Source organism: Geotrypetes seraphini, chromosome 7 (assembly GCF_902459505.1).
Source record: "Geotrypetes seraphini chromosome 7, aGeoSer1.1, whole genome shotgun sequence".
NCBI lineage: Eukaryota > Metazoa > Chordata > Amphibia > Gymnophiona > Dermophiidae > Geotrypetes > Geotrypetes seraphini.
The window spans coordinates 159480431-159493256 of record NC_047090.1 but is presented as its reverse complement, the minus strand read 5'-3'; the positions used below and the strand labels follow the sequence as shown (position 1 = coordinate 159493256).

Genomic DNA, 12826 nt, shown 5'->3' with positions numbered 1-12826 from the left:
CTGGATCCGCTCCAGGTGGAGATGGTTATACGGTTGAATTTTATAAATTTTTCCAAAATATCATATTACCACATCTGTTAAATTTATATCAATATCAAATAAAGAATGAAAATATTTCTGGTACTATGGCAGAATCGATAATTATAGTCTTACCAAAACCAAACAAAGATCCTACTCTGGTTTCAAATTACAGGCCTATTTCATTATTGAATGTGGATAACAAATTAATGGCTAAAGTATTAGCATTAAGATTGGCAAAAGCTCTCCCTTTCATTATTGATGTACATCAAACAGGATTTATTGCTAAAAGACATTCATCAAATAATACTAGATTAGCATTCCACTCATTAAATTTAGCAAAAAATATAAATGATCCAGTTTTTTTAATATCTTTAGATGCAGAAAAAGCCTTTGACAGAGTGGAATGGAATTTTATATACCAAGCTTTACAATGGTTTGGCATAGGATCCGGTTTTATTAAAATGATTCAGACATTGTATAGCTCTCCTGGTGCAAGACTATATATTAATAATAATTTATCAAACAGATTTAACTTGCATAGGGGAGTTAGACAAGGATGCCCTTTGTCTCCTTTACTTTTTGATATTGTCCTAGAACCTTTATTAATTGCAATAAACAAAACTAAGGAGATAAGGGGAATATCATTTACCGATTTTGAATTTAAATTATCAGCATATGCAGATGATATATTATTATATTTAAGAGAACCGGAAACTACTATTCCATGTATACTTAATTTAATAGAAAAATATGGTACTTTTTCTGGATATAAAATTAATTGGAACAAATCTGAAATTCTCCCAATAAATGTTCATTGTACCAAGGGATTATTTGATCCATATTCATTTATTTGGAAAGAAGATGGAATAAAATACTTAGGAATTATGATCAAAAACACAATTGAAGATACAGTCAAAGAGAATGAAAAACTTTTATTAAAAAAAATAACAGAAATGTGTGAGCAATGGAATCCACTACATCTTTCTTGGTGGGGAAGAATTCAAACAGTTAAAATGATGATATTGCCTGTGGTTTGTTACCAAATGAGTATGATTCCAATATTTTTTCAGGGGTCATTTTATAAAAAACTTAACAATGTTCTTACAAAATTTGTTTGGTGTGGGAAAAGACCAAGAATCGCTTTAGTATCATTACAAAGACCAATTGTGGAAGGGGGGGTAAATTTTCCAAATTTTTATAGGTATCATCAAGCCTATATCTTAAGACAGGGTATGTATTGGATCCTCCCAGACCTTTTAGAAAATGTACCAGATTGGCTATATTTAGAATGGCGGCTCCTGTTCCCTATATATCCAGAACAGTTAATAACTATAACAATGCCTAAAAGATACAAAGATCACAGAATTTTATTTGACACTTGGAAAACATTGAGATATATCAGTAATTTATCATCAGAACCTATTGCTAAATCTCTAAATCAATCAATATGGATAAACTCCAGGATCAAGATTGGCGGATTTAAAATCGTCTGGAAACAATGGATAAATGCAGGAATAAGAACATTGAAAGATGTCATATCAGAAGGATCACTGCTTAGTTTTTCACAATTGCAAAATAAATTTGGACTAAATAAAACACAATATTTTAAATGGATGCAATTGAAGCAGGCCATTCAGGTAGGGTTCCCTGAATGGAAAAATCTAAATAATCAATATAGTTTACAGATTCTATGTTTCCAGACGGATTTTTTGGGTCACCAAGCCGCAAAATGGTACAAATTGATATACGGATTTTTAAATAAAAAAAAGAAAACAGGTCTTAGGGATATTTGGAGTATTGAGATTGGTCAGACAATTTCTGAATCTCAATGGCCACGATTTTGGTCCTGGAGATTAAGATCTACAAGGTCAGCATCTATGAATCAAACATGGTTGTTTTTATTACATAGAGTGTTCTGGACCCCAACGCGCCTGCAAAAAATAGATAGTACTAGATCTAATAGATGCTGGCATTGTAAATTGGAAATAGGGACGTTAGATCATTTAATCTTTTTCTGTCCCTGTGTAAACGCATTTTGGAATTCAATTTGGCCCCAAATTAATAAATTACTAGAAAATCACGTAGGACTCTCATATGACACCATATTATTTGGAACTGCAATGAGAACTAAGAGTCCGATATCAGCAAACAATAATAAGCTATTATTAATACTAACAGGAGTCGCCATGCAACAAATTACTCAAAACTGGAAAGACTATACCAAATTGAATTATACATTCTGGTGGAACTCTGTTTGTCATATTTATAAAATGGAAAAAATAATAGCGATACAACAGGGAAATCTTCTTAATTTCATGAAAATATGGAAACCATTGACAAATTATTCTAATGATTAGTTTCTTAGCACAATGATAAAAAGAGTATATGAATGGGGTGGGATTTGAATAATTAATGGAAATATTTATATAAAAAGGGAGAGGGAATTATATTGTATATGTTATTGAATAATCTTTATCATATTATATTTTAAATACTATGAATAAATAATGATAATATTTCAGATATGTAATAATTAATATATATTGTATGAATTAAATATTGTAAGAATGGAAAATTTATAAATAAAAATTTAAAAAAAAAAAAAAAAAAAAAAAAAAGTGCCTACTGTTAGGTACCCAGATTGGTGTGCCTAGCCATCTACTCATCTAACAATTTTTAATTGGTTCAATCAGCACTGTTAATCGAACAGTGCTATTAAAAACCAATTAAAGAATTACCTACACAAAAAGTAGGCATGGTTAGGCTTAGGCAACAGCAAATTAGACCAAGGAAACTCTGGCCTAATATGCCTGTATCTAACATTATGACGCCTACCAGCACCTGTTGAATTAAGCGCCACTAAGTGCAATTCTACAAACGGCGCCTAACAATTGATTGACAACCACACTGAGCGGTATCTAGCTGCTAGGTACCATTTAAAAAATCAGGCTCTATATGCTCCTCCCAGGTACACAGCTGTTTTATTCACATCCATCATTAAGGGAAGAGGCACTAAGAGTTAATCTGGAAAGAGCAAATGGACAACGCGTTTATATTTGTGTGATAAATAGGCCACCTCCACGGACAGAAGTAGTAGATCAAGAATTACTTGAAGACATCCACAAGATTACAATGAAAGGAAAAGTGATATTAATAGATCCCTGGGGAGCTGTGACTGACATACAGGGGGGGGGGGCGTAGATTTTTCTTATATTAGACATCTTTTACAATCTTAAGAAATTAAAAAGTATATAGAAATAAAGTAACTACAACTACAACTTCAGGTTATTTGTTAGTTACTGTTTTGATGTTTATGGCCGGTAAAAAAGTTTGTTTTCGATTATCATGTGAATGTAATCACCATGGGGAAGACACTAGGCGTATGACTAGTGTGCATGCCTAGTGGCTTTGCACATGGCTAGTGACCTCAATTTGAACGTAAGTAATGAGTGGATTGTTGGAGCAAACTTGGCGGTTATACTCGTATTTATCAAACTTTAATGGTAAAACAACAATACTAATGTTGGCATTTTACTCATATCGTTGAGTAAGCGTCTTTTTGTGTAAGTGCCAAATTATGATCAACATAATTTTTTTAATTTGCTGTTTCAGAACCCTAAAATGGACAAATTTTTATTGAATTTTAATAAGAACATAAGCAATGCCTCTGCTGGGTAAGACCTGGGGGTCCATCGTGCCCAGCAGCCCGCTCACGCGGCGGCCCAACAGGTCTAGAACATGTGCAGTAATCCTCTATCTATATCCTTCTATCCCCTTTTCCAGCAGGAAATTGTCCAATCCTTTTTTAAACCCTAGTACCGTACTCTGCCCTAGTACATCCTCTGGAAGCACATTCCAGGTGTCCACCACACGCTGGGTAAAGAAGAACTTCCTAGCATTCGTTTTGAATCTGTCTCCTTTCAACTTTTCCAAATGCCCTTTTGTTTTTTTTATTTTTTGAAAGTTTGAAGAATCTGTTCCTCTCTATGCCCTTCATGATCTTGTAAGTAATAATAATAATAATAAATAACAGTTTATATACCGCAGTACCATTAAGTTCTATGCGGTTTACAAAAGATTAGTGAAGTACAAGTTGAGAGAACTTAAGGGAAGGGAGAACAAGTGTGGGGGAAATGACCAGAGAACTGTTAAGTAGGGGAAAGGGAGGAACGGGTCAACTATCTAGGTACTTCAGGAACAGGTGAGTTTTGAGGCGTTTCCTGAACACCTCGTAAGTGGTGGGCGAGAGGAGTTGTTCTAGTTCTTTACCCCATAAAGCTGCTTGATGTGAGAGAAGGTGTCCATAATGTTTTTTTAGTTTGCAACCTCTGACCGGGGGAGAAACAAAGTGCAAGTGGGAGCTTCTCTTGTGTCGGCAGGCTGAGAAGGAGAAGAGATCAGTTATGTATTTAGGGGCAAGACTGTAAAGAACTTTAAAGCAGAAGCAAGCGAACTTAAATTTTACACGAGCTTCCAACGGCAACCAGTGTAGCTGTTTGTAGTATGGCGTCACGTGATCGAATTTCTTTAGACCGAAGATAAGTCTGACCGCAGTGTTTTGCATTAATTGTAAGCGTCGTATATGCTTTTGGGGGATTGCTAAGTAGGCGATGTTACAATAGTCAAGTTGACTTAGTACGAGGGATTGTACCAGGATTCTGAATGCAGAGTTATCGAAGTATGCTTTAATGGATTTGAGCTTCTAGAGGGTGAAAAAACCTTTTGATTAGGGAGTCCACCTGGTCTTTCATGGTTAGGCATTGGTCAAGAGTTACACCCAGTATTTTAATGGTGGGCTGTATGGGGTAGTTAAGTTTGTTAATGCCTACTGATGTTTTGGTGTCATGCAGGCGTGGTGAAGCGACAAAGAATTTTGTCTTCTCTGTATTGAGCTTGAGCTTGAAGTCTGTCATCCAGTGCTCCATCAAGTTTATGGCTTCTGATGCTTTGGGAATGGTTTCCGAGATGGAGTTGGCAAATGGGATGATGATTGTAAAGTCATCAGCGTAACTGAATAGTTTCATCCCCCGCTTGGTTAATTGTACGCTAGTGTGGTCATGTATATATTGAAAAGCAGTGGGAATAGTGGGGACCCTTGCGGTACACCGGATGGGTTGCTCCAGGTGTTGGAGAGATCATTATTGAAACGAACCTGATAGGTGCAGGACAATAGGAAGCCGTGGAACCAGTTTAGCACTTCACCCCTGATGCCAATAGCGTCTAGGCATTGTAGCATTTTCGCATGGTCTACTAGATCAAAGGCGGAGCTCATGTCGAATTGCATGATCAGGGCATTGAGGCCTTTGCTTAACAATAGATGCAAGTAATCTAAGATAGCCGCGATTACAGTTTCTGTGCTGAAGAGAGGTCTAAAGCCGAATTGAGTCTCATCTAGGAGAGAGAACTGGTCAAGATATTCCATCAATTGGGAGTGTACCAATCCCTCCATGATCTTTACGAAGAGTGGAATGGAAGCAATTGGTCTATAGTTGGTTACTAGGGCTGAGGATTCTTTGCTATTTTTTAGGATAGGGGTTATTATTATGTGGCCGTTCTTGGTGAGGAATTTTCCATTTTTTAGGTTATGGGCTTAGTGCAATAGTGATAGTTTAAATTCAAGTGGTGCCGCTTTCATGATTTCTGGGGGACACGAGTCTAGGATGCAATGTGATTTGGAGTATTTGTTATATAATTTGGTATAGTTATTCCAATTTATGTCTTGAAAGGAATTCCAGATCATGTCTGCAGGTGCTTCATTTCCTAGTGTGTTAGCTATGTGGTGATCATTAGGTTCTTTTGTTGAGCAATTGTTTCTTAGGTTTTTAATTTTTGAGTCAAAGTATAGGGCTAGGTCGTTCGCAGAGGGTAATTTGGTGTTGTGTGTAGGTAGAGTGTAGCGGGTGGTGTCGAATAAGTTCGTAATCAGGTTGAACAGCTCTTTTGTATTGACTCCTTGTGGGCTGTTACAGGATGGATTGATTTTGTTTGAGTAGAATGCTTTGCGTTTATCTTTTATCAGTTGTTTGTAAGTTTTTATATTGGCTCTCCAATTGTTACGGTCTGATAATTCTCCTGTTTTTTTCCATATTCTTTCTAGTCGTCTGGCTAGCTGTTTCATTTTTAGGAGTTCGATGTCATGACAAACAAACAAATATAAGCATGTATCCCCTAGGCACTGCCATGTGTTAACATCACTCATTCATTTGGGTGCACATCCTTTGCTCGCCTATCTTAAAATATATATACAGTGGTACCTTGGTTTATGAGCATAATTCGTTCCAGAAGCATGCTCATAAATCAAAATACTCGTATATCAAAGTGAGTTTCCCCATAGGAACTAAGGGAAACTCGCATGATACGTTCCCATCCACCCTCACCCCCCGAGGCCAGTGGCGCTGCTCTATCCACCCCCCCCCCAAGAACCAGCATTGCTCCCCCTATAGGCCCCCCTCCGCAATCTGCCCCCCCCCGCCATGGTCTGAAATCCCCCAGACCACCCAAACACGTTTCTTACCCCCATCTGGCCACCGGCACCGCAATGTCCTGTGCGTTGGTGCCGGTGCCCGAAAATCTGCATCCTCTTCTTTGCTGGGCCTTGAGCATGCTCAAGGGCTGCGAGTTCACGCTCTCTCCGAGATTCGCGGAGTAACCCGGTTTGCAAGTAACCCGGTTTGCGAGTGTTTTGCAAGATGAGCAAAACACTCAGCAAACTTTTGACTCGTAAACCGAGGACTGCCCTGTTCAACGAGCACTTACAGGGGATTCCTCTTCCATCTTCCGGCCAGCCTTCTACATCGGGTGCCTTCCGCAGGTTGGAGGACCTCTGTCTGGGCCTGCGTGGCCGGGTGCCGTCCCCCCTGTGCATTGCATGTTATGCGCACAACGTCAATCATCGGCGTTGTGCATGTCATGCGCGGCGTGCAGGTGGGGCGGCTCGGCTGCGTGGGCTCGGGTGGGAGCTCTCCAGCATGCAAGGGGCATCCCACGTGGAGGGCTGGCCGGCAGATGGAGGAGGCATCCCTCTGAAGGCACTGCGAGGTTCTCCGGCGGCTGGCATCCCCCCCCTCCGAAGCAGCACTGTCGGGTTCTTCTTCTGATGACAGATGGAGGAGGCAGATGGAGGAGACGGCGCTGCAGCACCCGGCCCCGACATGTACAGACCCCGGGTTCTGGAACCAATCCTTGCTGTTGGCACTATTGTCTATGGGGAACTTTGTTTTGATAAACGAGCATGCTCCTGGAACGGAATATGCTCGTAATCCATGGTAGGTAGGTAGGTAGGTGTGTGTGTGTGTATATATATATATATATATATATATATATATATATATATATATATATATGATGATATTCATTGAGATCTAGCTAGATTCTTGGGTCCTGGGTTGGCCACTGTTGGAAACAAATACTGGGCTTGATGCCCTTTGATGTGTTCCAATATGGCAATTCCTATGTTCTTATATTAACCCTTCTTCATATAGTGCATAGAAAGATGTGTGTGTATATCTTTCTATGCACTATATGAAGAAGGGTTAATATAAGAACATAGGAATTGCCATATTGGAACACATCAAAGGGCATCAAGCCCAGTATTTGTTTCCAACAGTGGCCAACCCAGGACCCAAGAATCTAGCTAGATCTCAATGAATATCATCATTCTGTATGCTTCTACTCAAGCTGGAAATACATTCTTTAAATTTCTCCAAATGACATGCTCCCAATAAATATAATCTTGAAAACATATCTAAACACAATACTAAATAAAAGAGAAGTGTATACCTCATGATTCATAATTTTCCCATACGTTTCCACTAATGACTCAGCATAAAAGGGAGTTTCACCATACATCATTTCATACATGCAGACACCAAGAGACCACCAGTCACATTCTGGACCATATTTCCCCATCCCATCTTCCATAGCTTGTAATATCTCTGGTGAAATATAATCAGGTGTGCCAACTGCAACAGAGGACTGCACCTATAAACAAATGCATATACACATACAAATACAAATTAATTGCTGTACAGTCTCAAGGAGTTTCTGAACATTCTATCCAGCAACTTGGGATGGTAGGAAATGCTTATTTACTTAATGTGGAACAAAACCATAAATCTTGCATTAAAATGAGCTGATTCTGTACAGAGTGCTTCAAAGAATGTTAAGACTGGGATTCAGCCACGAAAAGTTTTCAACACAAGCACATTTTTAACATTCTGGGTAATCTGGACGCATAACAGAAGCTCTATAAAATTAGTTTAAAGGCTTGATAATACTGAAGTTTAAAACTTACTCCCCTTCCCCCTGAGCACCCAAGTCTGTTATCAGCAAGCCTGCATGTTTTTTCCAGTCTATTTTGTAATTACAATTCTATGAAAACACAAACCAGAAAAACATATTTCTTCAAAACTAAGATCTTAAAGGAGTTAGAATAAGAGAGAATGCTGTACTCTTTATATATTGTGTACAAGATTACAACATACATAGATGCTCCTTCTTTAATCAATTCCTTTTGTGGCTAATTTTAACAAATTTTGAAGCTGTTCTTCTAAAACCTGGTAATCAGCCATGTTCTGATAAACTTTGCAAAAGATGATACAAGGAATGGAATCTGTACAAGTATCTTTAGAAAATACTTCCAGATAAGTTGAAAGTCCTGCTTTTCCACAGGGAAATAAGGACTACACATTCCAGAATGCAATTGGTTAGAATTTTAAACATACAGTATAATTACATTACATTAGAGATTTCTATTTCGCCAATGTCTTGCGGTTCAAGGCGGATTACAAAAGAATTACAAAAAAGGTATTACATGAAGAAGATATCTGGTAATTTCTAGAGGAGATAAAGAGTAGATGACAGCAGGTAAAAGACTAACATAACCATTTAGTCTGTCTGGTAAGATAGTTAGGGTTCTTAACTGTTGTTCTCTATAGGTTGTCCCCTTTTGCCTAGGTTCATAGCTGTCGCTCCATGTAGGATGTCTCCTCTATGACTTTTGAAAACTGAAAGTTATTCCTGTTTTGCATTGCAGAAAAGTGTTTTCTATTAAAAACTATCGTGAATATGGTGAAACTGCAAATAACATGGTGGGAGACCGGGCTTGTTCATGAAGGAGAGGCAAAAAATGGTGAAGAAAGTGCTGGGAATCAGCAATTTTCTCTGTAAACGCTTGGAATCAGTGATTTCTCTATGCATACTGATGTAATTTGGGGGGGGGAGGAGCCAGCAAGCTAAAAAACGTGAATAATCGAAACCGTGAATACGGAGGGAGAAGTGTATATTCAACTGTATATAATTATCAATTACAGTCTGAACCCTACGTTAGATCACAGGATCATCCAAGAGGCCATCATTTAGCTTGCAATAAATACGACCTGTGCTTTGGAAGACCCCATCCAAGTATACCCACACAGATGAGTGGTCAGACCGGTCTGTGGCTCAATTCCGGCTCGACCCACCCTGTGTATCAATTCTTTCTCCACCAAAATGTAATTTTGTAGGAGTAGGAGCGGTGTAAGGGTGAAAAATAAGTGTAATCCTGGTCCCTAGGGTGTAGCCATTTCCACCCATCCTCCAGATTAAGATCTCTGAGGAAGCAGTGCAGTGCAGTCCTATCCCTCCTACCATAGGTCACCTGACTGCCAGAGTTGTCCAAGGATGGAAAGAGTGTCATTTTCAGGTCTCACCCAATGATCAGCGAGCCCTCTTTGCATTGCAGTATCTTAGATGTTATCTCATGAAAGAAGCCCCCCTACCTCTCATTCAGTGCATAAAGATTAACAAAGGTATAGGTGCAACCCTGGAGAACCCCCACAACAAAAATATAATGGCCCTGAGGGTTCCAAACCACTGTCTTAACCTCTAATGGCAGGTCCCAGGTGAATAGAATGCCCACACCTTGTTTTGGAAGCCCCAGTAAATGCCCAATACATCGAGGGGAATCCAGAGTCCCACAGGTACCATTCATGGGCTCTGGGGAGATGGGATTCCAGTAGGAAGTATAGCTCTGCTTGGAGACACACCAGCTCTCTAAACAATGCTGTACATTTGTGAGGGGAATTATACCCCCTAATATTATAGGAAACAACCTTGAAACCTGACATCTATCAAAGTGGACAAAGAGTTTGCTACCCATAAAAACTGTGATAGTTCCTCCTCCCCCCTCTCCTCCCAACCTACCTGTCCACCATCTCCGATACAACCCCTCTAGTGGGATCAACCAGACCTCCCACCATACAAACAGGAAGTAAACATCTTCAGTAGTCAAAGGCGCAATAACACATGCATTTACAGATAGCCCATGATCACCCCAGTCTATTGGGGACCACACATAGAATGGCTCCACTACCCTTCAAGCACACAAGACCACCCCAAAGGTTGACGAACATCAGCAAACGTGAACTCAGTGTACCTCCTGGAAAATGTACTCCTTAATGCACCCTTAGTTCCCCCAAAAAAACCATGAGGGAAAGCCCACACCATCCCTCCATCCAACATACACCCACCACCACATGCACTCATCAACAACAGTTAAGACATATCCCCCCATAAGAGGAGCCATAGCCCCCCCAAATCCTACCCCTCAGTTTATAGTTCAAACTTGTGGAGCAGTGAACTGTGATCTCATCCAACTTTCAGGACAAATACAAAAAAAAAACAAAAACAACCCAACAACAATGGGGGGGAGGGGGCACAAATGCTCAGTAGTTCAAGACGAAGGACCTGCAGCCAAGGCCATCGAAGCAGCTTCCGCCACCCTCTGTGCAGGTGGTCCCCATCTATGATCCAAGCGCTGCCATCTGAAACCGGACAGACGTTGTTGAATAGACTGCGGGGCTACACTACTGGCAGAATCAGCAGGGATGTCAATCCCCTCTTTAACGACTAAGTCCCGGGCTTCTCCAACAGTGGCGACTCACTTAGGGACACCATTCAAAGTGATCAGCAACTCAAATGGGAATGTGCAGCAGTACCGCACATTGGCTCCCGAGCTCTGTGAAGGATTTGCTCTTTGAGCACAAAACTTTGAAGGTAGACCACAAAATCGCTGGGTCGTTCCGATGTCTTAAGGTCCAGGGCTCTGTGCGCCCTCTCAATGCCCAGATCCAAGCTATTGTCCTGTAGCAACCATCTGGCTAAGTTAGTCATCACATCCTTTGCATCTTTGTATTCACTTGTGTCTGGGACTCCCCGAATCCGCAAATTGTTTTGGTGGGCCCAATTATCAAGGTCCTCAATTTTGTCAATCAGTTCATGCAATTCAGATTGCATGACCTCCAGACCTCACTGCATCCCTATGGCCGACTCCTCACAGACATCCATTCAAAGCTCGACAGTGTCGATGTGGGACCCAATTTCTGCAAGATACTGCCACAGCTCCCTGATTGCTTCTGTAACCAGAGTGGCCACTGTGGAGAGCGCCAACTTAACCTCCGTTACTATATCTCGGAGATTGGCCTTAGTGAAAGGTTCCATAGCTTCACCACTACTCCGAGGTCCTCGTAGGCAGCGACTGCAGTGTGCTCGATACATGGGTAGGTTCCTCGCCTTTATCCTGTGGCCCTGCTGCACACAGAGAACATGCGTGGGTCTTTTCAGACATGCAACTCTGTTGGCGATTGCCCTCCACTCTTTTTTTCGATGCCATGAGCTGCAGGAGACTTTAATGCATCAGCCACCCACCAGAATTAGTAGTTCATCAAATGAAAAATCTCTTTATGGGGAAATTATGATGGCCAGAAGATGGAGCCTCGAGATTAGGCAGTCATCTTCGCTGATGATGTCACTTCCTCCCCTTTTCACATTAAATCTTAACTACTAAACCAACCATTCTTCTGATTTCTGAAGATCACTTCCATCCATGTTGCAAACCTTTGTGTCATAAGCAATGTTACTCACAAAAATATTGAGTAGAATCAGCACCAGGTCCAGTCCTTGAGATATTCAATTACTCATCTCTCTTTCCTCTGAATGAATTCCATTTCCTACTACCATCTGTCATCCATTAGTCAACTAGTTTCTAATCCAGTTTACCATTTTGTGTCCTAATTTTAGGCTACTCAGTTTATCTTTCAAACAATTTTATTGATGACAGCCAATATGTACAAACAGCAATATTCAGAAAAGAATGTGTAAAATACTATGTGTAATAAAGATATTCCCCAATAGTATTAAACCTTGAGTCAAAATTTTATCATTTCCCCCCATGTACCCTCTCCTTCTTGCCTCCCATCCTATATTTATTTTAAAAATTTATATACTGTTTAAACCTAAATGGTTTACATATCGTTACATACATAATTCAGTAAGACAAATAAAATCAAACAAACATATCATTCCCTAGCTCCCTCCAGAAGTTCCTATCCAGGGAAAGGGATAAGATAATACAATAAGCACTCCAAGACTAGGCTACTCAGTTTATCCATGAGTCTGCTTTGCAGAACAGTATCAAAAGTTTTGCTAAAATCCAAATAAACTACATTTAGTATGTGTCTTCGATCTGACTTCTCTGACTGGGTGTCGACAGAACTAATCAATTTAATTTGTTTAGCACAATCTTCCTTTGGTAAATTCATCCTGCCTTGGACCTCACAACTCATTTGTTTCTAAAAAGTTCACTTCCTTTCCTTTAACAATATCTCAATTGCTGTTCCAACAACCAAAATAAGATTTATTGGACCTTGGGGTGATAGTGTCCGAAGATCTAAAGGTGAAAAAACAGTGTGATAAGGCAGTGGCTGCTACCAGACGGATGCTGGGCTGTATAAAGAGAGGCGTAGTCAGTAGAAGGAAGAAGGTGTTG

At 40.0% G+C, this 12826-nt stretch overlaps 1 protein-coding gene across 3 annotated transcripts in view; it reads right to left on the bottom strand.

Annotated features, from left to right (window-relative positions):
- The window catches only part of CDC42BPB (CDC42 binding protein kinase beta), a 344482-nt gene that overhangs the window by 257441 nt on the left and 74215 nt on the right, over positions 1-12826 (bottom strand). For all 3 annotated transcript variants that reach the window (XM_033950846.1, XM_033950844.1, XM_033950845.1), the window contains exon 7: positions 7801-8001. In XM_033950846.1, coding sequence (XP_033806737.1) covers positions 7801-8001 — 201 coding nt within the window. The remainder of the gene's footprint in view (positions 1-7800; positions 8002-12826) is intronic.